The sequence below is a fragment of the Moschus berezovskii genome, chromosome 15 (assembly GCF_049115385.1).
Source record: "Moschus berezovskii isolate FMDL1 chromosome 15, NW_MosBer_1.0, whole genome shotgun sequence".
NCBI classification, from domain to species: domain Eukaryota; kingdom Metazoa; phylum Chordata; class Mammalia; order Artiodactyla; family Moschidae; genus Moschus; species Moschus berezovskii.
This window is the reverse complement of record NC_142474.1, coordinates 74,038,820-74,066,419: the sequence shown is the minus strand read 5'-3', so window position 1 is coordinate 74,066,419 and position 27,600 is coordinate 74,038,820. Positions and strand designations below refer to the sequence as shown.

The window sequence follows — 27,600 nt, the reverse complement described above, 5'->3', positions numbered from 1 at the left end:
TCCGGTTCCCCCATACTGGTAGAATAAGACACTCGCAGCAATGCAAAAGCAAGAATGGGGTTTATTTCTAGCTCGAGCTAGGGCTCATGCCTCCTCCAGCGCAGTGGAGTGGGACAAGAGCCCCGAGCCCACGTCACAGCGGTTTTTATAATCTCAGGTTACATAAGCACCTATTTCTGTTCAAAAGATCAAGCTGGCAGAAGCTCATTGGCCAGTTCACGCATGCACGGAAGCTCATTGGCCAGTTTATATGCGCGCGGGGTTTTTCTGGGGGATTTCCCTTTTTACTCTGATTGGCTCGACTTTTGGCGCCGGCGGGACTTTTCTAGGGAGGAGTTTCTTAATTTTTGGCGCCGGCGGGATCTTCTTAGGGAGGAGTTTCTGTGGACTTAGCCTCCACCCTCTCTCCAGGAAATCAAAACTTAGGCCTAAGCAAGGTCTCAGGCCTATCCTGGCTACTCAGATGTTAGGGCTCCTAACAAGACAGCGAACAATCAGAATAGCTGCTGGCATTAACCAGGACCCAGTGGGGTGACCACTGGCCACAGATCAAAAGCCACACCAATGATGAGGACCGGCAGAATATCAGCCGTGTGTATGTATACTGTTTTAAATACATGAAATACTTCATAATAAAAAAGTGGGGGATGGGATTTAAAAACACCCCACCACAGGAAGTCAGAAATCACAGGACAAAGGAGAGCTAAACCACACGTTGCATGTTCATTGCTTTTACTATAACACCAGGCCGCCTCTGCATGGAGCCCTAGCTTTCTGCTTTCCCGCCTGAACTTCTGCCCAGGGCTTGCCCATCTTCTCCTCCAGAAAGCGCCCTCTGGGTTTCCACACTCCCCAGCTGCTAGCGTAGGTGCAGATGTCAGAGAATCACTGCCAGAATCAGTGGGACACGCACTCACCTCTCAGGGTCACCACCTCCTGAACCCCTTTTGCCACATCCTGCTGGCTAGGAGGGCTTCTTTAGAGATCAGATCAGAGGGAGCAAGTTCCAAATTCAGAGTGTGGTTGGGACAGTCTACTATCAAGTGCTCAGCAGTCTGCAGACAGGCCAGCCACCACTAGATCAGCTGTCAGACCCTCCCCTCCTGCTTCAGGGTGTATTGCCAAGGTGTCAACATCCTCATACCCGAACACACCTGAGCACACCTGAGTCCAGTGGGTTAGTCACTCCAGGCTTTACTTTGGTCTTCCTAGTCTCAGAAGGGAAAATAGACTGGTTTTCATGCTTAATCCAACCCTGACTCTTCTTTTAAAACCCCATCGACATCTAATATTAGATTTTTAAAATATTTATTTACTTATTTAGGGTGCACTGGGTCTCAGTAGCCACATATAGCATCTAGTTCCCCAATCAAGGAGCATGAAGCCTTAGCCACTGGACCACAAGAGAGGTCCCTAATATTACATTCTTAAAACTATAATATCCAGCTTGCTGTCCTTTATCACTCCATCCTGATGCAGACAATGCTCTCTTCACTCACAGTGATTCTATGACAGACACAGCATTTTCTTTCCCTTTTCAATGAGATCATAAGATAGTCATTATTTAATGTACCAGTTTTCAAAAAAAATTTTTTTTCCCTATTAACTGTGTGAACAGAGTTCATGGGAGAAGCAGTCTGGCTGTTCAGGTGTACTTCCTTCCTCCTCCATGCTCTCCCTCTGATGTCTGGATTGCATCTTGCTCACCTGAATCCCTTCCCAAACATTTTTATTCACCTTGCAGTGCTCAAGTTCAGCTTCATCCACGGATTCCAATTTCAAATCATGTTTTGAGTCTATTGATCTTTCCTTGGTCACCTTTTTTTTCAGATTTGATATTGTGAGTCAGCAAATCGTCCTACTTCTAAATCTGGAAATCCTTTCCTCCATTTAGGGTAGTGGGTTTCAACTCTGAGTGTTTGTGGCACTCTGAAATAAAACATTTGCCCTGCCACTCGAGGGCATTTAAAAAGTTAAGGCCATGCATGGCAACCGTGTCAGTAAGAGCCACAAAGAATCACTGCCACAGTGTAAGGACACCGTGCCAGTGTGTCATTCTGCAGAGCTGCCTGCTATGTGGGTGGGACAGTTTATTGCATGTATAAGTACCTAAGTTTGTGGCATATGTAATAATTCTAAGTTTGGGGCAGGCTTCAGTGAATAGGCAGTCTTCTCCACGGTGGCCTGACTTCACCTTAGATGCATAGTTAACCTGTGCCACAGTAAAGATGTGTGTGAGTGCCCTGGCAGCACGGAAGGAGCGCTCCTGTTTCTTTGCACTTGGGAGATGGCTGCCCTGGCAGCTCCCGCTGTCACTCATCTACGGCCCCCATGGGCGGCCAAGCAGCTCCTCCAGCCCTGTGACCCTTTGCCGCAGCTTCTCCCACCTTTGGGCCAGGTGCGTCCAACTCCAGGATGAGGAGCACCCCTTGTGGAAGCTGGAGTCTCAGAGGGAAGATGAAGGACCCACATGGGTTCCAGCTCTGCCTCTTGGCTCCCAGGGGGCTCCTGCTTCCCCCTGGTTTACGTCCATCTTCCCACCAGACCATGACCTGGAGGCTCCGGCTTTAGATGCAGAAAGGACAGCTCACCTAGACAGTAACCGGCTCCCACAACAGCACAAGGTGGTTCTGTTCCTCTTAGATCCTTAGGACCACCGTCCTGACCGATACAGAGTCTCAGAGTATCTTCCCACAGTTGGTTACTAGTTACAACAGGGAAAATGGTAACTACCTTGAAGAAAGCTGACAACTGCCACCTGAACCAAGTGATCAGACATGACATCACAGGGACTTCCCCCGGTGGTCTAGTGGCTGTGACACTGCATCCCCAGTGCAGGGGGCCTAGGTTCAACCCCTGGTCGGGGAACTACATCCTGCATGCTGCAACTAAGACCTGGTGTGGTCAAATAAACAAATATTAAATACAAAGAAGGAATATCCCCAACATGGGGATATGCAGCTGTCATATGCCTCCTGATCTGATTCACTGCCAAGGACTCAGGATCACATCTGTGGTCTCCCTCCCCCAAATCCATAACCTGAATCTAACCATGAGGAAACACACAGAATGTCCCAGACTGAAACAGGTTAAAGAGATATGATAACTAAATGTTACACGTGGTCCTAGATTAGATCCAGAGTTAGGAAGAAAAGAGCTAGAAGGACATTAATGGGACAACTGACGAAATTTGAAAAAATGGACCTCGTAATAGATAATATTATTATGTCGAGATTAAATGTCCTAATTTTGATAGTCATACCGTGATCTGGTAAGAGTGCTGTGTTTTAGGAAGGTATGTAAGAAAATGTGTTCTTAGGAAATTTACATTGAAATATTTAGGCATAAATATTTCAAGCATAATGTGGCAAACAGTTTAGATGCTTCAGAAGAAGATGTACATGTAATATAAATATGCAAATGTACATATATTTAGAGATAAATAAATAAATACAATAAATAAAATGGTGGTCCAGTGGTCAGGAATAAATAAATACAATAAATAAAAAGGTGGTCCAGTGGTCAGCAATAAATAAATAAAGTAAATAAAATGGTGGTCCAGTGGTCAGGAATCTGCTTTGCAGTGCAGGGGACATGGGTTTGATCCCCGGCCGGGGAACTAAGATCGCACATGCCATGGAGCATAGAAGTCCATGTGCCACAACTAGAGAGCCTGTGCGCCACAATGTGGCACGCCGCAATTAAGAACCGACAAAGCATATCCATACATTTGAAAAGAAGAAAATGGGGCAAAATATAAACAGTTGGCAAAGCTGGGTAAAAGGTATTCAGAAGGTCTTTGTACTGTCTTTACAACTTCCTGGTGAGTTTGAGGTTGTATCAGAATAAATAAAGATAAAAAATAAGTAAGCATCCAAATAAACATTAGCTGAGTGGGGCCTGGGGCCCTTTCCTTGAGATTTCCTCTTGAAGGAAACTCTGCGAGCCCTCTCTGGCTCAGACCACGATTACCTTTAGGTCAGGAAAATCTCTGATTGTTTCCCTCACTGTGATTTCCTTGCTGCTGCCGGCCCCTCATTACCTGTCCTCTCTCCATACCTTTTAGAGTCCTCCCTCATTTCCCTGCGGGCCGGTAGTGGCGCTTCCACTCTTTCTACACTTGGTCTTTTTTTTTAAATATTTATTTATTTCGCTGCTCTGGGTCTTTTTTAAAATTTGATCATGCTATTTCCTTATTCTTGGCTGTGCTGGGTCATTGTGGCTGCATGGGCTTGTCTCTGGTCGTGGCGAGCGGGGGCTACTCTAGGTGCAGTGCTCGTGGCCTCTTTCGTTGCCCTTGGGAGCGAGAGCTTCAGCAGTTGGCAGCTCCAGAGCACAAGCTCAATTGTCGTGGCGCGCAGGCTTAGTTGCTCTGCAGAATACGGGAGCTTCCCGGATCAGGGGTCAAAACCAAGCCTCTGGCACTGGCAGGCAGATTCTTTGCCACTGAGCCACCAGGGAAGCCCTGCTCCGGGTCTTAGCTGCAGCAGGTGGGATCTTTTAGTTGCAGCTCGCAGGCTGCAGCCAAGAGTGCTACGTTGTCCCTGATGGGAGTGTTCGTCTCCATCAGGGCCACACTGGAGACCTTGCTCTGCCTCGTCAGCTCTGCTCCTTACTGCCTTTCCCTTCCCCTTCTACCCTCTTGTGAGTGCTTCTCAGATGTGCACCAGAACCGTCTGGAGGGCCTGTGACATCACAGGGTGCTGCGCCCTCTTCTTGGAACTCCTGGGTCAGCAGCTCCCGGGCAGGAGCCAAGCATCTCACGTCCTAACCCCAACCCTAACAAGCTCCAGGTGATGACGATCGATGCTGCTGGCCCAGGGACCATGCCCTCTGCTATTCACAGGTGCAGAAGGGCCTCGGCATCACAGCAAGTTACTTTTCACCATGAAAACTGCTTGTTCATACTTTTTCAGGTCATGCTCTTGGTTCCATCAGTGAGGATTTCTTTTACAGGTTTTTCCTGGTGTGCCTGAGAGAGTAACAGGCAGGAAGGCCAGGGGTCTCCAAACGGAGGAAATAGGATGCAAGTGTCAGACATTTTTATCTCTCTTAAGCAGCTGGAGGAAACAAACTAGCGATATTTTTTTCTTCTCTATACAAATTTAAAAGGAAGTTTCTCTTAAAATACTGTGTTGCCATAATGACACCTGGTTTCACCTGAAGTTAACTATTCTCAAATCTTGAGTTAACCCATGCATTTTTCTTATGGAAATGTTGGTCTTAAGCTATGTTAATGTACTAGGTATTTACCCCAGACTCTGTCTTCAGGTCGGTTCCACCAAATGGCTCAGAACCTACTTGACAAACCAGTATGTTATACTCAGATATTGTTGCCCTAATCTATGTAAACAAAACTATTTGTATGGTAATCTGCCCTTCTACAAAATTCAAGTTAATCATTTTATGGCTCGGGATGGTGCCAAGATCATCCAAAAATGTGTCATTTTATGGCTCAGGATGGTGCCAAGATTATCCCAAAATGCATCTTATGGGTGAGGGGCCTGGTGCCATTCTGAGTTTTAAGACATTCCTTTCTTTCATTAACAAACTGCTAGTGACTATATAACATCCAGCTGAAGACTAGCAAGTGGGTACTCTTTTGACCCCTTCTGATGCCTATGTCAGAAGCTTTCTCTCTCCTTTATACTTTAATAAAACTTTATTATACAAAAGCTCTGAGCGATCAAGCCTTGTCTCTGGCCCCGGATTGAATTCTCCTCCGGAGGCCAAGAATCCCAGTGTCTTTGTGTCATTCCGCAAAAACCTTTCATGCCCTTCTGAATTTCTGTTCTAATACTTTTTCATTGGATCTAATTCTCCCCCACCTCCAGCTTAAAAATGTTCTGTGGGTGTGTTTGTATGTATCAAGCTTGACAGTACTACAACACAAAATCTTAAATTAAATCTCAGATTTTTGCTACCAAAATCCTAAATCTGTACCTGTGGGGCTTTGCTATATATGAACAAAGCTGGGGAAGTATTTAGAAGTGGAGGGGTGGGTTGAGTGGAGAGGAATGACCGTAAAACTCAACCCTGTAGACATTTGACCATGACCAGCATGGAGAGTCCCATAAAAACACTAGACTTTGTTCTGTGATAAAGTGTTCCTTCCTTCTGTGGGAGCCTGAATGGACCTTGGACCTTTGGACCTCTCAGGGTACATTACTGACAGCTGGACGGTCTCTCCAATCACAGAGGAGTAACTCCAGAGAATACAGAAGATGGGAGAGGGCTCAGCAAAGACGGAATTTAGTTGGCAAGAGTGTATTTAGCTGGTTTCCTTCCTTATGTCAAGTCTGGTCTCTGGAGCTGACACCATTGATGTCTCGGCCTTGGGAGAGTCTGTAATGTCAGAGTCAAGTGCCGAGTCTCTCCAGAGGTTGTTCTGAAACCTTAGAAGGGAGGAGACTCAGAACCGCTGCCTCACCCCAAACACCATACACACAGTGATTCTCAGGACCAGTCCATTTCCTCAGAATTGCAAAGGCAGTGTGCTCAAAGCTGTACCTATCTTTTTATGACCAGCTTATTTCACTTAAAGGGCTTCCCTGGTGGCTCAGATGGTAAAGAATCTGCCTGCAGTGCAGGAGACCTGGGTTTGATCCCTAGATGGGGAAGAGCCCTTGGAGGAGGGCATGGCAACCCACTCCAGTATTCTTGCCTGGAGAATTCCATGGCCAGAGGAGCCTGGTGGGCTACAGTCCACGGTGTAACAAAGGGTCAGACACGACTGAGTGACTAACACCCTATTTCATTTAGTATAATCAATATTGTAGCATATTTCAAAACCTTCTTCCTTTTTAAGGCTAAATATTGCACTGTATGTATAGACCACATTTTGATTGTCATTCATCCACTGATGGACACTTGTGTTGCTTCCACGATTTACTTACTGTGAGTAATGTTGCTATGATCATAGGTGCACAAATCTCTCTTTAAGACCCTGCTTTCTTTGTTCCTTTGTATATAATGTATCTTTATTCCTTAGATCACGATTTTTTCTCCTTATTTTCCAGCAGTAAATGGCAACCCACCCCAGTGTTCTTGCCTGGAGAATCCCAGGGACGGGGGAGCCTGGTGGGCTGCCGTCTATGGGGTCGCAAAGAGTCGGACACGACTGAAGTGACTTAGCAGCAGCAGCAGCATGAGATTATTTCAAGGGGGTGGCATTTATTCTGCTTGGTGTTCTCTCAGCTTCCTGGATCTGTAATTGAATGTCTTTTATCAATTTGGAGAAATTTTCAACTGTTATCTCTTCAAATATGTCTTCTGCTCCATTCTCTTTTGTTTCTGGAGTTCTGATTACACATATATTAAACCACTTCCTACTGTACCACAGCTCTTGGATATTCTGTTCTGTCTCTTTGTTTTCCCTCTCTTGTTTGCTCTTTGTGTTGCTGTTAGAGTAATTTGTACTGACCTATCTTCAAGTTTACTGATTCTTTTCTTAGCTGTGTCAAGTGCTCTAATAAGCTTGTCAAAGGCTTGCTTCATCTCTATTGCTTTTAATTTTTTTCTAACATTACCATTTGAGACTTTCTCATGATTTCCATTTCTCAGCTGAAATTCCCCCTTTACTCATGAATGCCGTCTATCTTTTTCATCTGAGCCTTCAACATGTTAATGAGACTGAGCTAGCCAAAAGGTTCCTTTGGTTTTTTCCATAAGATGGCTCTCATAGAGCTTAGTTGTTTTTAACTTCATTGGAGACAATTTTGTTAGATTGTATTGTGACAACTATCATATCAGCATACATTTTAAAAACCTTATCAAAATTGGTGAATTTGTATGTAGCCATTTTAATATTGAAGATGGAAGAAAAAAGCAACATTTTTGGCATATTGTGCATTATTATTTCAGGAAAGGTAAAAACACAGCTGCAATGCAGAAAAATATTTGTGCAGTGTACGGAGACCATGCTGTCACTAATCGAACATGTCAAAGGTGGTTTGCAAAGTTCCATGCTGGAGATTTCTCACTGGGTGATGCTCCATGGTTGAGTAGACCAGTTGAAGTTGATAGTAATCAAATTAAGACATTAACTGAGAACAATCAATTAATTTGTTATATCATGCAGGCGATTGCTGACATACTCAAAGTATCCAAACCAAGGGTTGAAGATCCTGTGCACCAGGTTTATATTCATCGCTTTGATGTTTGGGTTCCACAAAGTTAAGCAAAAAAAAAAAAACCTTCTTGACTGTATTTCCACATGCGACTCTCCACTTAAGTGTAATCTCTTCCATTTTTAAAACAAATCGTGACAGGTGATGACAAGTGGACACTGTACAATAATGTAGAATGGAAAAGATAGTGGGCCAGGTGACGTGAACCACCACCAACCACACCAAAGACCAGTCTTCATCCAAAGAAGATGATGCTGTGTTTATGATGGGATTGGAAGGGAGTCCTCTACTATGAACTCCTTCTGGAAAACCGAACGATTGACTCCAACAAATACTGCTCCCAATTAGACCAACTGAAAGCAGAACTCAACAAAAAGCGTCCAGAATTAGTCAACAGAAAATGCGTATACATCAGGATAATGCAAGATCGCATGTTTCTTTGACACCCAGGCAAAAACTGTTGCAGCTTAACTGGAAAGTTCTGATTCATCTGCCATATACACCAGACACTGCACCTTTAGATGTTTATTTATTTCAGTCTTTACAAATTAATGGAAAAACTTTCAATTCCCTCGAAGACTATCTAAGGCACTTGGAACAGCTGTTTGCTCAAAAAGACACAAAGTTTTGGGAAGATGGAATTATGAAGTTGCCTGAAAAAAATGGCAGAAGGTAGTGGAACAAAACAGTGAATACGTTGTTGAATACAGTTCTTGGTAAGAAAAAAAGAAAAAAAAGAAAAGAAAGTTCTTGGTGAAAATTAAAAATGTGTCTTTTATTTTTACTTAAAAAACCTGAAGGAACTTTTTGGCCAACCCAATAGTTGCTCTGACTTCCAGTCTGATAGTTTCAATTTCTGGGTCATCAGTGAGTCTTGTTTATTGCTTTTGATCCCTGTGTCGGGAAGATCCCCTGGAGGAGGAAATAGCAACCCACTCCAGTACTCTTGCCTGGAAAACCCCATGGACGGAGGAGCCTGGTAGGGTATAGTCCATGGGGTCCCAAAGAGTCGGACACGACTGAGCAACTTCACTTTCACTTCATAGTGGGACTTTTCTTTTGTTGCGACATACAGACACACAGTACGTTGAGACATACTTTTTTGTTAGTCTCAGTTTTTGATTGAACGCTTAACCATATTTGCCGAACTGAGATAAACAGTATTTACACCTGAAAGTGTAGACACTTCTAATTGGAGAAGGCTGAGTCAGTCAAGCCAGTTGTTGAATTGGATTTAGATTTTGTTGTTGCTATGGTTACCTTCAGAATATCATTGGCTTCAAATTGCCCCGGTTTGGTTTTTCAGTGGGGCGGGGCGGGGCGGGGCGGGGGCTGTGCTGGGCCTTCGCTGCAGTGAGCAGGGTCTCTTCTCCAGCTGCTGTGTGCGGGCTTCTCACTGCTGCGGCGTCTCTTGTTGCAGAGCATGGCTCCAGGGCACACAGGTTTCAGCAGCTACTGCTCCCAGGCTCCAGAGCACAGGCTCAGGAGTTGTGGCACACACACTTAGTTGCTCTGTGGCACGTGGGATATTCCTGCGCAGGGATCGAACCTGCGTCTCCTGCACTGGCAAGTGAATTCTTTACCACTGTGCCACCAGGGAAGCCCTCTTTTAGTCTTTTCTTGTGCTTAGGGTGAATTTGAGCAAACTCTGGGAGATAACGGAGGGCAGAGGATCCTTGTGTGCTGCAATCCATGGGGCTGCAGTCAGACACCATGTAGTGACCGAGCAACAACAAGTGCTTCGAATGGGGGCTGGAGTGGCAGGGTTTTTTTTCTCAGTGTTCCTACTCCACCCTCATCTTGTGTCCTTTTCTGTTTATCTAGACCGCAGGGGTTATCTCTCCACACTCCTGCCCACCGCGCCCGGGGCAGTTGACGGCTGCGCTTGTGACTTGGCCTTCGCTTGCCTGGATGCGGTGGGGTCAGGGGAAGCTGACTCTTGTCCTGGTCCAGCCTCAGGCTTAGGCAGGCCCGCTGTGCCTGGCGCTCCGGCTTGCAGCTTTCAGTTGTCTTGCGTTTTCCTTTCGTGGCAGCCGTTTGTACATGTAAGAGCTTCCGCCTCCGCCTCCAGCAGCAGCAGCAGCAGTGGGCCTCCAGTGGCGTTGGTCCTGGGTACAGGACCAAGTATACGTGGGCTTCTTCAGGGACTTGACATTCTGTTTCATTGATGTATTTGTCAGTTTTTTCATCTAGACACCTAATACCTTGCTGTCTTGATTACTGTGGCTTTATTGTTGAAGTCAGGTACTGTAAATCCTCTGACTTTGTTAATCATTTTCAAAGTTGACTTTGGTCCTTTCCTGGGTTATCGAATCAGTATATCCATTTCTAACTGGAAAAAAAAAACCTGCTGAAAGTTTGATTGGAATTGCGTTAAATTTATAGATCAAGTTGGTGAAGAACTGACATCTTAATAGTACTGAGTCTTCTCAATACCCATAAACATAGTCTGTCTTGATTTATTTAAGTCTTCAGTAATTTATCTCAGAAATGCTTTCTAGTTTTCAGTGTATCATTTTTGTACATCTTTTGTCAGTGTATCCCTAAGTACTTCATATGTTTACTACAACACAAATGACATTATGTTTATTTCAGTTTCTAATTGTTGCTAGTATTTTGTATATTGACGTTTGTAAATTGTGTACTCTGCAACTTTGCTCAACTCATTCCATTAGCATTTTTGTAGGTTCCATGGACTTTTCTATGCAGATGGTTCCATAGAAATTTCATGATTCCATTTCATTTGCTGTGTTGTCTTACTAAATGTAACGCTTTGTTGAATTATTGCAGTGTTTGCTTTCAGATCTGTACTATACGTCTTTACCTTATCACAGCTCACCCACAGGTGAAATCATACTACTTCACATGTGTAGTATAAGAACCCTGAACAACATACTTTCATTTCTCTCCATCCAGCCTTTTGCTATTCTGTCAAACGTTTTGCTTCTATTTATAAACACCAGAATACATTATTATTATTATTTTTACTTTAAACAGCTGATTACATATTTTATTGGCTATGGATTTTAATAGATGTTTTCTATGTATTATTAATCATTTCTAGGTGTTTTGTTTCCAGCAGAATTTTTCAGAATGTCTACTCTGTCACTTTACTGAAAAAGGAAGTCTACTTTCCACTGTGAACGGTGTGTGTGTGTGTGCATGCATGCTTAGTCGCTCAGTCCTGTCAAACTCTTTGCAACCCCATGGTCTGTAGCCCGCCAGGCTCCTGTGCCCATGGGATTTCCCAGGCAAGAATTCCTGTCTCCAGGGGATCTTCCCAACCCAGAGATCGAACCTGTGTCTCCTACATTGCAGGCAGATTCTTTCCACTGAGCCACCTGGGCAGCCAATCAACCACATATTGGTCAGTAACTCACTTTACAAAGCTAGACTCTCACAAGTGCTGTGGAGGTAACACATTTGATTGTGTCAATAATCTTCATTTCAGAGGCCCTAGTCACACCTTTTGATGCTTCAATTATACTTTTCTCTCCTCATAACATTGTTCTCTAGATAGTCAGTGAGGCAAATCTCAGCTTGTTTACACACTGTAAGCTCCTGAATACAGTTCTCCGGGACTCTTATTACAGGAGCAAAGCCCAGTATGTGATGGGTATTTTCTGAAGTTAGTTTTTAGCTCATGAATCTACGGAATGGAATGGATGAAGTAATGGAAATGGGAGAAAATGTAAGATTCTTGGATTTTCAAAACTCTTAAGGAGGCAAAAAATATTCATAACAAGTCCTAACAACTGTTTAAATGAAGTCACCAAAATATTTGTGTAGGGCCACGCCTCTTTCTACTTCCCAGAACCTGTGAATCAGATTTTTTTCTAACATGAGTAAGTAACCCTGGCCTACTCTCGAATCCAGAGTTCAAGAGTAGCAGGCTCCTCCCATTCTGTAAGAAAAGTCAGAATCCATTTCAGTATTTTCTGCCTCTTATTCTGCTGTTGAAACGCCTACAGCATGCTGACTGTGGTGGGATCCCAAGACGTACAGGATATGATATCTGCCCTCGTGCTCATTGTGACACTGATGGAGCTGACGCATAAAAGCCTTTCTGTGCTTTCAGTAATCCATTTTCCCTCTTTACTCTGGCTGAAGCGCCAGCCAAGCCAACGCACATTTTCCTCTTGGCACTCAGTGTGCTGCTGCTGCTAAGTCACTTCAGTTGTGCCCGACTCTGTGTGACCCCATAGATGGAAGCCCACCAGGCCCCCCCGTCTCTGGGATTCTCCAGGCAAGAACCCTGGAGTGGGTTGCCATTTCCTTCTCCAATGTGTGAAAGTGAAGTTGCTCAGTCGTGTCTGACTCTTAGCGACCCCATGGACTGCAGCCTACCAGGCCCCTCCATCCATGGGATTTTCTAGGCAAGAGCACTGGAGTGGCTTGCCATTGCCTTCTCCGGGCACTCAGTGTAAGTACCCACTACACCCAGGTCATGCCTTTAACTCATCAACTCTCTTCTCTCTCAGGCTCCTTAACTGAGCCTCCCAGTCTACCTTTCGTGTGGTAGGTGGACGCATCATCATTCAAGTCCTTAAATTATGACTTCTGAAAGCTTAGGAGACTTGAGTGGCTGTAGGTTGAAGGACAAATAAAAGGGAAAGAATGAAATACATTCTATACTCGAAGGACCCAGGAGGAAATCTCCCCCCCACCCCCAACCCCCACCGCGCCTTACCAACACCGCCTTGGTTCAGGATTTCATCACCACTTACTGGAACTATTGCAAAAGCCTCCAGCTTAGCTTCCTGCCTCCAGACCCTCTTACCTACAGTTTATTCTCCATACTCTTGACAAGCGTAACCCTTCCACCATGTGCGTGCATGCTAAACTGCATTAGTCATGCCCAACTCTGTGACCCCTTGGACTGTAGCCTGCCAGGCTCCTCTCTCCATGGGATTTCCCAGGCAAGAATGCTGGATTGGGTTGCTGTGTTCTCTTCCAGGGGATCTTCCTGACGCAAGAATCAAACCTGGGTCTCCCACATTGCAGGCGGATTCTTTACCATCTGAGCCACTAGAGAAGTCCAACTCTTCCATCATACAGCTCCAGTAATATCCCCCTGGACTCAGACCTTAATTACCTTCCCACTATGCAGAAGAAAATCATCTTTCCAAGTAGAAACATTCAAATAACATCAATCATGTTTAATAAGTAACATGGATATGACTCCAAGAATATGTACTAGGGGACTTTATACATGTATTTACTTAGTTATGTGCTACTGGGTAAAACCAGTTTGGTAGAAGTGATCTAGCTCAATACAAGTTATCTGGAGTGATGATTTTATTGAAAAAGAATATCCTCAAATGTTTCTGCCATTTAAAAAATACTTTGAGGGCTTTCCCCTTGCCTTATTTGTTCTATATAGCTAATTTTCATCCAACTTATTTTACTTTATCCTGTTTAGAATATCAGAGATTTTGAAACAACCTGAATATCCATCCTTTGGCAGGTAACAGAAGGCTACCAACAACTCTAACAATAAGGAATTATTTAAACAAGTCATAAAGGATTATAAAATAAATGTATATAATGCAGTTATATGCAGTGACTTTATAGAGCTCAATTTTGAGCAACCTGCAAAATCTATAAAGCCACAAAAACATTGCCAAACAAGATTGGTTATAATTAATTAAAGATGAATTAGAAAAAACTCCAAAATTCTAGCTCTTTTTTATGTGACTTCTTTTGTAGTTTTATTTTTTTCCTTTCATTGCAAAAGCAATGCAAATTACATCAGAAAGACAAGAAAAGGCAACTACACAGACACAGATGCACACACACACAACCTATCATCTCTCGACTCTAGATCTTTAGTAAAGGCTGAATCATACAATGCATACTATTTGAAAGCAACCCCATTATATTTATGCAGTCCTCCACTGTTGGGCATTCAGGTTGATTTCAACAAATCCCATATTTTGTACATTTAAGTTTGAATCACTTTTTTGCTATCAGTAGCAGCACAAAGCAAAAATGAGATAAAAATGATTTGATAAAAGTTTTTAGCAAAACTCCCCAGATGTCTGGAAAATGGCTTATTAATTTTAAAATGTTTAAAGACGTAAGTTGTACAACCACCCTTAAGCACACCAGCACAGCACCCTGCGTAACAAAACCCAAGCTGGTGAGCAGGGATATTCATCTTCAAACAAATCATCGTCGTCTCCAGCTGCTTTGGGCAAATCACCTGAAGCCTCACGAGTTACGAGGAGCTTTAAGAAGCTGCCTAGCCATGATGATGGGTTCCCCCTCCAGATCAGGCCTCCTGAATCAGAACAGATGGCAGCAACTCGCTTTGTCTATTAGCACCGAAAACTAGCGGGAACAGATCTGAAACTATCATGTACCCAGCTAGTTGTAAGGAAGGAGCTGCTCTGTATAATTCCCGACCAGGATCATACTGCCAAGTAGCAAATCATCTGTGTCCACTTACCTTCTCAGTTCACCTAAAAACATCAGGTACCCTTTGTTCTCTTAGCTATTCATCCATTTTTACACCAGTAGAACACGTCCTGGCGGCTAGCCAGCCGGCGTTAGTAGTAAAGAACCCGCCTGCCAATGCAGACCTGGGTTCGATCCCTGGAGGAGGGCGTGGCAGTCCACTCCAGTGTTCTTGCCTGGAAAACCCCACAGACAGAAAAGCCTGGCATGCTTCATTCCAAGGAGTTGCAAAGAGTCGAACACAACTGAAGCATTTAGCATGCACACTGTCCTGATTACTGCAACTTTATAACTCTTAAAATCAGAAGTGCTGATCCTCCAGCTCAGCTGTCTTTCAAAGCTGTTTGATTGTACCAGATCTTTTGCATTTCCTGTTTCGATTGAGAAACCAGTCTGTCATTTTCTTTAAGAAAGCTTGCTGGAATTTTTATCTGGGGAGAACTGATACCTTAGCAGTATTGATTTGTCCAATCCATGAACATGATACACCTCCATTTGTTTAGATCTTCTTTACTTTCTCTCAAGAGTGCTTTGTGGCTTTTAGTGTACAGTCTTTCTCATTTTTTTTTTGTCAGAGTTATCCCTAACTTTCTCATGCTATTGCAAATGATATTGCTTATTTTAAAAATTCAGTTTCCAATTACTCATTGCAAGACTCTTGAGAGTCCCTTGTACCGCAAGGAAATCCAACCAGTCCATTCTAAGGGAGATCGATCCTGGGTGTTCATTGGAAGCACTGATGCTAAAGCTGAAACTGCAATACTTTGGCCACCTCATGTGAAGAGTTGACTCGCTGGAAAAGACTCTGATGCTGGGAGGGATTAGGGGCAGGAGGAGAAGGGGACGACAGAGGATGAGATGGCTGGATGGCATCACCAACTCTGTGGACATGAGTTTGAGTGAACTCCGGGAGTTGGTGATGGACAGGGAGGCCTGGTGTGCTGTGATTCATGGGGTCGCGGAGAGTCAGACACGACTGAGCGACTGAACTGAACTGAAGTGAACTGAACTGAATGTATAGAAATGTAATTGATTTTCATGTAGTGATGTTTTGTCTACAGCAACCAATATATACAAACAGCTGATGCCCAATACAGGTATAAGAGCAATTTAGCAGAGATCATCTTTTCAACAAACGGTGCTGGAAAAATTGGATAGCCACATTTGCTTGGAAAACCAAACAAATACAAAATTTTCAATCCATATTTCACATTATATGAAAAATTAATTCAAAATTAATCACAGACATCAATAAAATCTAAACTATAAAACTTCTAGAAGTAAACATAGAAGAAAACCCTTGTAACCTTGACTTAAGCAAATATTTCTTAGATATGACACTAAAAGCACAATACAAAAGAACAAATTAATAAGCTGAATTTCATCAAAATTAAAAATGTCTTCTCTTCATCAAACACTGTTATGAAAATGAAAAGAGAAGTCACAGACTCTGAAAGTTTTTTTTGCAAATCATATATTCAATAAAGGACTTATACCCAGAAAACATAAAAAACTCTCAAAACTCAATAATAATTCAATAACTCAACTTATTAAAAGGCAGAATGCTTAACTAGACACTTTACCAAAAGAAGACAGATTGATGGCAAAGAAGCACAAGAAGAGATGCTCAATATCATTAATTATTAGGAAAATGCAAATTAAAACTGTGAAAAACAACTACACATCTACTAGAATGGGAACGATTAAAGAGAAAGATTGATCACACACACACATTTGTTTTCTTTTGGTAACTATGTGAGCTGATGATGAATGTATTAATCTTACTGCAGTAATCATTTCACAATATATACACATATCAGATCATCACTTTGCACACTTTGTGTGGTTGGTTGCTCAGTTGTTCCAACTCTGTGACCTCATGCACTGTACCCACCAGGCTCCTCTGTCCATGGGATTCTCCAGTCAAGAATGCTGGAGTGGGTAGCCATGCCCTCCTCCAGGGGATCTTTCTGACCCAGGGATCAAACCTGTGTCTCCAGCATCTCCTGCATTGGCAGGTGGGTTGTTTATCACTGTGCCAACTGGGAAGCCCTTTGTACAGCTTAAACTTGCACACTATTATATATCAATTACATATACCTCAATAAAACTGGAAAAAAATTTAAAAGTTAACAAAAAAAAGACTGGCCATACCAAGTGCCAACAAGGATGGCAAGGAAGTGGAATTCTTACCTACTGCTGGTGGGAATGTAAACGAGTACAATTACTTTAGAAAACAGATTGGCTGTTACTTTAAACAGTAAGCATACACACGTCAGGTGATATAGCCATTCACTCCTAGCCATTTTCTCTACCCAAGTGAAATGAAAACCTCTGTCCACACAAAAACCTATATGTAAATGATCATAACAGTTTTATATTTAATAGTCAAAACCAGAAACAACCCCCAAAACATCCAGCAACAAAGTTGATGGATAAAAGACCCACAATATCCGTGCATTAGAACAGTTAGTAATAAAGAAGAATGGACTGCTTGATACAAGTTACAAGGCTGGAGAATTCTCAGGATGATTATTAAAGGAACACAGGACATGAGGAAGCTTCTGAGAGTGATGATTATATTTACTCTCCTGATGGTGGTGACGGTTTTGTGACTTTACGTTTACCTCTAAACTTATCAAATTGTGCGATTTATATGTGCACTGTTTAGTATCTGTCAACCGTCCCCCGAGAGAGCTGTTTAGGAAAAACATCGGGAGCTAAGAGATAGAAGCCATGCCTCTGTGAGGTCAAAGAGTTGCTGGAGCTGAAGAGCTTCAGGGAGCTTGCCTGCAGCCGGCTCTGCCCTGGGAGGTACATAGCTCTCGGTTTAGCTGGGTTCTGACCAAGGCTGCATTTCACTTTCACATCGTCCAGTAGACTTGCCCCCCAGGGCTCTCTCCCGGGTCAAGCGGGACACTGGCTAGGCAGGTGGGAGGAACGGGACCACATCACCCACATAACTCGGATTCTCAGATATGGGGGGGGGGGGGATCCAAACATAGTCTCAGGAGAAGAAAACGTCAGGAAAGCCAGAAGCGCTAGGGGATTCTCAGCAGGCCAGCCGGCCACCACTGTGGATGGATCCTCGAATGGAGGACGGGCAGACTGACCCGACTAGGTGTAAGTTATGAGGAGTGCTGTCTTAAACACACAAGTGCACAGACAGATCACGGGATTACTATCCTCTGGAGAGTCCATGGATGGCCCCCAAAACTATATGCACGTTTTGTTAAGTTTGTGCATTCGTGTGTTTTTCAGAGGAGAGGGTTTGTAGCTTTCATCAGACTCTGGCAGCTCCCTGACTGGAAAATGGTTAAGGCGCGCCAACGCGGATAAACGCAGACACATCCCTGCTTTCTCCTCCCTCTTGTGCAGATCTTGGGACGAAAACCCACCACCAGCAGGACACTCACTCGAGTCTGCCCAGTGAGTTGACAGCTGTGTGTCTTAAATTCCTCCTGAACACACACACACACACAGCCATCCTTCCACTTCATTTTTCCCGGTTTGTCTGGAAGCGCGCGGTCCGGACTGCGGCTCGCACCCCCGCGCGCCCTCAGGGTTTCCTAACGCTGACACTTCCCAGCTGTTGCCAGGCCCCCCAGGTGTGCAACCTTCCAGAAACGTTTACTCTCCTCTGGGACGCACGCGGCCCATGCCCCATCGTACCGCCGCCCACCCGCATAACCTGCTTTGGTCGAGGGGAGGGACCCCCGCGGGGACTGCCGGCTGTTGAGCGCTTTCCTCGCGGGGCTCACGCATTTCTCGAAATCGCTGTAAAGCTCCCAACTGGAGCCCGTGCGGTACACTCCGGCTTCTTCCCTTTGCCTCGGAAATTGGCGAAAACGTAGAATGAAAAGCCCGGCGACTCGCTGCCTGCCTTGAGTGGCCAGGCGAGCGGGGCCCGCAGCCCGTGGTCCCCGCGTCCCTCCACGTGCCCCCGGCGCGCGGGGCGCACCCTCGTGCCGGGCCGCCCCACGCCCGGCCGCCCGCCCGCCGCGCGCGCCCTACCCGGCGTGGTCGGCGATCCGAGCAGCAGCAGCAGCAGCAGCAGCCCCAGCGCGGGGAGGGCGCCGGCCCCGCGGCCCCGGAGCCGCCCGGACATGGCCGGACTTCGGCCGCGCCCCCGTCTGCCGCCACCCGGGCTCGCCCCGGCCGGGACGCCCCGCCGCCGGCGCGCTCAGACGCCTACGGCCTGGGGCAGGCGGCGGGCGCAGCTCCGGGACCGGCCGCCCCGCGAGGCGCATTCGCTTTCGCTTTTGCTTTAGCCCCCGAGGGCTGGAGAGAGGTGAGAAGCGGTGACAGTTCCGTGACTCAGCATCCCCGCCCCCTCCTCTGGAAAAAACCCCGGCGGCGCCCTGACCCCCGCGCCGCCGCCAGACCCCCGCAGCGCCGCCGGCCGCGCCGGGACGGGGACCCGGGCTGTGCCCCGCGGAGGGCCGGAGTCCTCGCCGGCTGAGCTCTCCAGCTCCTGGTGACCCCAGCGGTTCATTCCGTCGCGTGTCCCTGCGCAGAGGGAGTGGGAGAAACCGACTGGTTCCAGTAAACACGGCCGGTGGGCGTCGCACCTGGCTTCGGCTCCACTCGGTCACCTCCCCTGGCTTGTCTGCGGCTGTCCCTCTGACTTAGACGGCTGCCGGCGAACGAGTGGCCCCGCGCCCCGCCGGTCCGGGCCTGTGACGCTGGGTGACAACTGGGCTGTCGCCCAGCGCGGCTGACTTGGTCACCTGCCCTGTGTGCCCAGGCCCAGACCTGGCGCGCAGCCCGAGCCGCCTGACCAAACGTTCCTCCACTCCCGGCACTGCCACTGGCGCTTCTTAGCCTCGCTGCATCTTTCTTCCCCAAGAACATTTCAACTATTTGAAGGGGGCTTGGGAGAGAGGGCCGACCGTGATTCCCCTCTGTGCCTTATTCCTGGGTTAGAGAATTTGCCTAGCCTACCATCCTGCTGCTGGGCAGGCAGCTTGCTTTCTTGGGATCTCCAGTTACGCTGGACAGTACTGAGAAGCAGGTGCGCTATGAGAAAGCTTCCTATGCACAGTCAAAAATCCCGTTTGGGAAGTGAAATGAGGCCGAGGCGGGGTCTCTGACCTGGACCTTCCTCCATTCTCCAAGCACTAACATCCTGAATAACTCGGCACAGTAAACTGTCACTGATGCCAACCACAGTCCTTACTCAGGGGTCCGTTTTCCATGACACAGGGGAGGGTGTGTACTCAGTTCTAGGCAGTCTTGTCATGTATGAAGATGTCTGTGCCCGCCACTGTCAAGACAGAGAGCACTTGTCACTAGCACCCTCCCCCTGAGCCCTGGCCTAGTTGGGCTCCAAAATCACTGTGGATGCTGATTGCAGCCATGAAATTAAGACGCTTACTCCTTGGAAGGAGGGCTATGACCAACTTAGCATATTAAAAAGCAGAGCATTACTTTGCCAACCAAGGTCCGTCTAGTCAAGGCTATGGTTTTTCCAGTGGTCATGTGTGGATGTGAGAGTTGGACTGTGAAGAAAGCTGATCGCCGAAGAATTGATGCTGTTGAACTGTGATGTTGGAAAAGACTTGAGAGTCCCTTGTACTGCTAGGAGATCCAACCAGTCCATTCTAAAGGAGATCAATCCTGGGTGTTCATTGGAAGGACTGATGCTAAGGCTTAAGCTCCAATACTTTGGCCACCTCATGAGACAAGTTGACTCACTGGAAAAGAGTCTGATGCTGGGAGGGATTGGGGGTGCGAGGAGACGGGGACGACAGAGAATGAGAGGGCTGGATGGCATCACCGACTCGATGGACATGAGTTTGAGTGAACTCCGGGAGTTGGTGATGGACAGGGAGGCCTGGCGTGCTGTGATTCATGGGGTCGCAAAGAGTCAGACATGACTGAGCGACTGAACTGAACTAAGTGGAATCAAACAGTTTGTAACCACTAGAGGTCCACTCTTTTCCCTTGGGATCCCTTCAAGTTGCCTTGTGCCAGTACTTTGTTACTTTTAATGAGGAATGCTGACGGTTTCTTTTTTAAAACCTGTGGGGCTCCACCATCCACACCCAGACAGCCCTGTGCTTTTGGATCTGTGTTGGTTGGCTAGGGCTGCCTTAACAAAGTTTCAAGAACTAGGTGCTTGATTATAGCAGAAAGTGATTCTCTGATGTTCTGGAGGCCAGGAGTCCCAGATCCAGGTGTCCCCGGGGCCCAGCTCTCTGGGAAGATGCTGGGGGACTGTCCTACCCAGCCCTTCTAGCTTCTGGAGTCCCTGGGTTGTCAGCGCGTCACTGCAGTTACTCCCTTTGTGCCTCCACCTTGCCCTCCCTCTGTGCCTGTCTCTGTCCAAATTTCTCCCTCTTCTATAGACACCAGTCGTAATGGATCAGGAAGCACCCTAATCCTAACGACCTCATTTTCTCTTGATGACCTCTTAGAGATCCTGTTTCCAAAGTGGTGACATGCTGAGTCACTGGGAGTTAGGACTGCAGCATGTTTCTAGGATGACACATTTCCACCTAAACAAGAGGGTGTCTTTTTATTTTTTTAATTTGTTTTATTTATTTATTTAATTTCTGGCCACACTGAGTCTTCATTGCTAAATGGGCTTTCTCTAGGGATGGTGAGCGGGGCATCTCTTTATTTCCGGTGTGCCGGCTTCTCATTGTGGGGTCTTCATAGTTTCTGCCCCCTGGGTTCCAGATCACGGGCTTGGTAGTTGTGGCTCCCACGTGGCTCGCATGGGACGTGTGATTGAACTGGTGTCCCCTGCGTTGGCGGGTGGATTCTTACCCACTGAATCAGCAGGGAAGCCCCTATGGTATCTTTACTTCTGAGAACAAAGTCCAAGACTTGTTTTTTAGGCCAAAGGGAGTGAACAGCTGGGTCCGGAGGTATCCACACGTCGAGGGTGACTTATGTAGGGGTTTGTCCCAGGGCCTTCAAGTCAGAGGCCCTTAAGGGCTGGGGAACTCAGTTGTCAGCCGCCACTCAGAGCACAGCTAGGGCTGAGGACACGGCTGTGGGAACGGGAAAGGTGATTCCTGGTAACAGTGTCTTCAGCCATAGCCCTTCCTCTGGAGGAGTAGACAGTGGACCCTCAAGACAGAAGGGTAATGGGTCAGATTGGGTCACCCAGAAGAGGAGGCCATGGATCAAGGCTAATAGATTATTCCCCACCCACCTTCTCCTCCTCTGCCTCCTTCTTGCTTTAGAATCTTAATTTTAAAAAATTATTTATTTGGTTGTACCAGGTCTCAGTTGCAGTATGCAGGATCTTCGACCTTTATTGTGACATGTGGGATCTATTAATAGTTCCTTGACCAGGAGTTGAACCTGGGGGCCCTAAACTCTGGGAGCTCAGAGTTTTAGCCACTGGACCACCAGGGAAGTCCCAAGAATCTTAAATTTTTAAAGTAAACTGTAATTCATATAGCAGTAAATTCACCACTTTATTGTGTATAATTCACTTGTTCTTATTCTTGACATTGTATGCGTGCGTGCTAAGGCATTCCAGTTGTGTCTGACTCTGTGTGACCCTGTGGACTGTAGCCCACCAGGCTCCTCTGTCTGTGGGATGCTCCAGGCAAGAATACTGGAGTGGGTTGCCATGCCTTCCTCCAGGGGATCTTCCAGACCCAGGATCGAACCCACGTCTCTTACATCTCCTGCATTGGCAGGCATGTTCTTTACCACTACTGCCGCCTGGGAAGCCCCGGACATGGTGTAACCATCACCAGTAATGAATTCCAGAACACTTCCATCATCCCAGAAAGAAACCCAGCGCCTGTCGGAGTTCCTCCCAGTTCCCCCTCTCCTCAGTCCCTGCTAACCTCGCATCTTTCTTTTCCTATGGATATGCCTATTCTGAATCTTTCACATAAGTGGGACCATACAGTATGTCCTTCTGTGTCTGTTATCTTTCACTCACCATAATTTTTTCAAGGTTCATCCGTGTTGTAGGGTGTCTCAGTACTTTATTCATTTTTTTTTTGGCTAGATAATATTTCATTAACTAGATATTCCACATTTTGTTTATTCATAAGCCAGCACACAGATTTGGCTGAATCTATGCTTTCAGTCCCCTTGGGTGTGTGCCGAGGAGCAGAATTGTTGGGTCGCATGGACACACTCAGATTCTTGAAGGACAGCACAAAGATGTGGGAGCTATTTAAGGACTAGGTACGACTGGTCCCCAGACTGGAGGTGGTCATTCCACTGCTCACCAAGATTTTGGGAGATGCTGACTTAGGGGCTAAGGCGAGAGGAGTCTGTAGGGTCAGTGTACGGACACGTAGCAGTAGAGGGCCCGGGGAAACCAAGCGGCAAACTGTGATACAGGGACCGAGACAAACCAAGGCCATGCGCAGAGGAGGCTTGCTGAAGAGCAGAAAGACGAATGCTGGTTGTGAGAGGAGGGAATCGCTTCTCACTCTTCAGAATATAAAAAATACCACATTTTCTATTTTTGTAAGTCTTCATATCTGGCCCCAAGCTTCCATTTGCCAAGATCAACAAAGATCCGATACGACTCCCCCCACAGCCCTCCAAAAGCAATGGCTCTCTTCCCTTCCCACGGATTTTTTCAGGAAAACTGGAGGAGAGGCCTGCCACCTCTGACTTTTTGGTTATTTCTGGATAGTCGTTGTCCAGACCCAGGGTCCAGCCTCCGGTTTCAGCAGGCCTCTCTGACCCCTTCTGAGGATTCCACCTCCGTTCCCCTCAATACACCATTTTGTGTAGCCTCACGGGCAGCTCAGCAGATGCTCTCAATTAGCTGAGGTCCTTGTCCAGAAGAGTCCTATGTGGATCCACCTCCCTGGTACCCAGCCATCAATTAGACAAGTAAACATCAAACAGTCTGTAAACTGCATCCCTGGGAGAGCCCAGCTCTCTGGGAGAGCCCGGATTCTGGAACACAAAACCCTATCCACTCTCAGGGAAAATCACCCCTTAGTTTCTTCCCTGTGATGAGTCTTCAGTAGCAGAAATCTCCAAGCGACCAATCCATTCCTTTCATTTACTTGTTTCGTTTTCTTTCTGGCTGCATCGGGTCGCTGCTGCAACACACAGCATCTTCGTTGCAGCACATAGGCTCCTCTCTAGTGGTGATACTCGAGCTTAGTTGCCCCTGGAGTGTGGGATTTTAGTTCCTGGGCCAGGGATCGAACCCAGGCCTCCTGCACTGGAGGTCAGATTCTTAACCACTGGACTGCTAGAGAAGTCCCCCAATCCATTTCTTGATATCACAATTATATTCATTTGTAGCCTCATAGCCATACTTGAATCACTTTTGTAGTTGAAAAATGGAGTGATGGAATGGACTTTGAATTTTAAAGATTTAAACATGTCAGAGGAGAGTGTGTTTAACAACCCTTTGAAGTTTCTTTCTTTTTTTTTTTTTTGACTCAACATTGTTTTGGATCTTTTCATTGAGGTGACAAGACTTATAGCAAGTTTCATTTGTAAAATGTTTTATTTTAACTTCTGTCTACCCTGCTGAGTGCTCACCACCAAAAAGTTACTTTCCCTCCATCACCATACAGCTGATGCCCTTGATCCATTTTACCCTCCGCTACCCCTTCCCCTCTGGTAACCCCTATTCTGTTCTCTGTATCTGCGTGTTCATTTTTGCTTGACTTGTCTTGGAACTTTTACTTTTTAATTGACTTTGAACCACAGTCTCTCCAGTTCTGCATACGTGGTAATAATAAGATCCACACCATAGGGTGGCCGTGAGAATCAGATGAATTAATAAAACCATTTTGTGTGCTCTACATATAACAAATACTTGATAGGTGTTACATATGTGCCACACAATGTGTAATATATAATGCACTGTCCTTTGTAAACGACCCTAGATGATTGTACAGAAAGTTATCAGCTAGAAATGTTAAGTACAACTTAGGGGTGGGAAAGGGGTTGGGAGACATATTATCTATGACACTAAGTCGAGCCATCTGCCGAGGTGGGGGCCAGACAGCCGGAGGAGCCCAGCGGCTGTAACAGAGGAAGAACACGCAGGCAGTGATCTGCTGAAGGGGGCAGCACCTGCCACCCTCGTGGGGTCGGCGGGGTGCTTTCTCAGCATCCCAGCTCCAGCTTTGGGAAAGTAAAACCCACAGGGTCCTCTTGATTGAAGGCAAAGTCTTAATGCATCCACACAAAGGAGGCAGAGTCAAGGATTTATCATTACTTACAGATCCCAAACGGAGAAGGCAATGGCACCCCTCTCCAGTACTCTTGCCTGGAAAATACCATGGGCGGAGGAGCCTGGTGGGCTGCAGTCCACGGGGTCGCTAAGAGTTGGACCCGACTGAGCGACTTCACTTTCACTTTTCACTTTCATGCATTGGAGAAGGAAATGGCAACCCACTCCAGTGTTCTTGCCTGGAGAATCCCAGGGACAGGGGAGCCTGGTGGGCTGCCGTCTATGGGGTCGCACAGAGTTGGACACGACTGAAGCGACTTAGCAGCAGCAGCACATATCCGAAAAGCGAGGAGCGGGGCACAACTGACTCCAGCTGACTCCAGGACAGACAATTCTCCACCCAGGCCGCAGCGAGCAGAAGGCAGAGAGCAGGGGAGCAAGCATCCATTACGCATGAAGTCCTTGGGCGGAGGTCACTAATTTTTCACAGGCTTCCCTGTGAGCGGTAACTTTAAAAGGCGCCTGGAGAATAGCGAAGTGGGAACCTGGAGTGGCATCCTCCATTTGAGTCTTTATCCGGATGTCCAGACTCTGGGTGTGAGGAGGATTATCACAGCGTACAATGTCTCAGCAGCAACTCAGAAAGACAAAGTTGTTTTTCTCAGAAGTTGTTTTTTTCTTTTCCTCTCATCACACCAAAGTCCCAAGAAGATGGACAGTGAGGCCCCATGAACAGATGGTGAGGATAGAAACCCCACCCTGGGTGAAGTCCCAACAGCTGGGCCCAATCTTCCCGCTTCTGCCATCACTTCCTACAGCAAGATTACAGCCAACTGAGATGCTGAACTCGTGAAGCAAACCACCCCGAGCTGAACCGCCTTCGTGTTTCATTTTCAGCTACACCGTGAGAATCCCCTCCAGTCCCTCACCCCCTCAAGGGCACCACGTGGCCAGTTGCCCTGAGGCGTCCTCCTTAATCTTCAGAAATACACCTGCCCATCATCCTGTCTCTTCTTCCTTCCCTGTCTCATCTTCCGGTGAGGAGGCTTGAAGAGGAGGACCAGCTTCATGAGCCTCCTGCTCTCTCCATTGTTCTTTGGTTCATCCCTGAATAACTCAGGATAAAACCAAGGAAGCAAGTGACAGAACCTTAGGGTTTTAAAAATGCAAACTCATGACTTACCCCAGAATCTCAAGCCCAAATAAACGCCCACAATGGCCAGACAGCAGGGTTGGTGGGCATGACAGGAAGTGAGCTGAAAGCTCTTGCAGGCTTTAAAAGCCGTGTGTCCAACATATAGGTCCTTGTGTGATAACTCCTGGTTCGCAAGCAGTGATTATTATTTTAGAAAAAGATCAGGACAGCATACAAGCCCAAGAAAACCCATTTATAGGCTTTGCAACACCTAATATATAGTAATCTTTTTATTCAGACAACCACTCAGCTTCCTCCACCATGCTAAAAATCAGAAACATTACTTTATTGAAATGAGTTCAGTTCACACATTTTAAAATCTTATGTCTATGACCAATCTCAGATTGCAGGGTAGCCACAAACCTTCAGTTTGTGAAAGAAGATGCATTATCTGCAAAACATAATAAAAATGAAGTGCAACGACAGTAAATTTACTAAAGTCATTTAATTGTACTTTTGTAAAAGTAAAATTGAGTGGATTTTTTGGCATGTAAATTATACCTCAATAAAATTATTTAAAGAGGTTAAAAAAAAAGTGCGATACATTGAGGGTTGCTGTAATTGCCTGATAGAAGAATATGCATGCCCATTTATGGATGTAAATATTCTTTGCTTCAGTCTCTACTATTCTTGTATACAGAAAATTTAACATTCAGTCCAAATAACAAGGTATCCCACACCCCAAAATCAAGATGACATGAGATAAAACAGTCAACAGAACCAGACACAGAGGTGGTGCAGATGTGGAAACTATCAAAAACTTTAAAAATAACTGTGACTAATGTATTAAAAGGGCATAGTGGGAAAAGTGAACACTAGAAAACAGTTAAATCAAAATTCTGGAAATGAGCATCATTTTTACGGGCTAAATTCCTCCCAGATTCATCTGTTGTAGCCCTAACCCCTCAAGGTGACTGCATTTGTAAATAAGGCCTGCCCTAGCAGACTAATGAAACAATGATATGAGATATGAAGAATTCCTCAACAGACTTATTAGCAGAGGAAAGAACCAATGAGCTTGAGGAAAGATCAATAGAAATGATCCACACTGAAACATAAGGTGTGAAAAGGGACAAGAAATAACAGCATCCCTGAGCCATAGGATAGTACAAGATAGTCTTACATACATGTTACTGAGCCCTCGAAGGATGAAAGAGAGGAAGATGGAAGAAGAGATAAAAGCTGAGATTTTCCCAAAGTGCATGAAAAACAACAAACTCCAGATATAGGAAGCTGAAAGCACCCCGGTCAAGATAAATACCAATAAAAACAAATAGCATGTCCTTGTCAAACTGCTGAAAATCAGTGATATAGGGAAAACCTTAAAGTCAGCCAGAATGAAAAAATGAAATGGTCCATAAGGAAGACACTGCATTCTGAAGACTTCACATTGGGTACTGTGTGGACCAGAAGAGGATAGAGGGACATGGTTAAGAAGCAGAAAGAAGGGACTTAGCTCGTGGCCCAGTGGTTAGAACTCCACGCTTCCACTGCAGGGGGCACAGGTTCAATCCCTGGTTGGGGAACTAAGATCCTGAAAGACATTCAGTGTGGCAGGAAAGAAAAACAGAAGAAACAAAACTGTACTTGCAGTTTATTTATTCTCCAACATCCTTGTCTCTAAGGATCCCAGCACATGGTTTGTCACTATAATATGACTGAGACATCTCTAGGGAGAAGAACCA

At 45.9% G+C, this 27,600-nt stretch overlaps 1 protein-coding gene across 6 annotated transcripts in view; it reads right to left on the bottom strand.

The window, feature by feature from the left end:
* The window catches only part of IL15RA (interleukin 15 receptor subunit alpha), a 44,882-nt gene extending 25,995 nt beyond the window's left edge, over positions 1-18,887 (bottom strand). For 3 of the 6 annotated variants that reach the window (XR_016039201.1, XM_055426946.2, XM_088844207.1), the window contains exon 1: positions 18,603-18,873. Coding sequence is in view for 5 of the 6 variants with exons in the window: in XM_055426946.2 (XP_055282921.2) it covers positions 18,603-18,696 (94 nt within the window). In the remaining variant the exon portion in view is untranslated. Of the gene's footprint in view, positions 1-18,602 lie in introns of all 6 variants that reach the window. The other 3 variants (XM_088844210.1, XM_088844208.1, XM_088844209.1) reach the window with 3 other exon arrangements.
* Between the last annotated feature and the right edge of the window lie 8,713 nt (positions 18,888-27,600).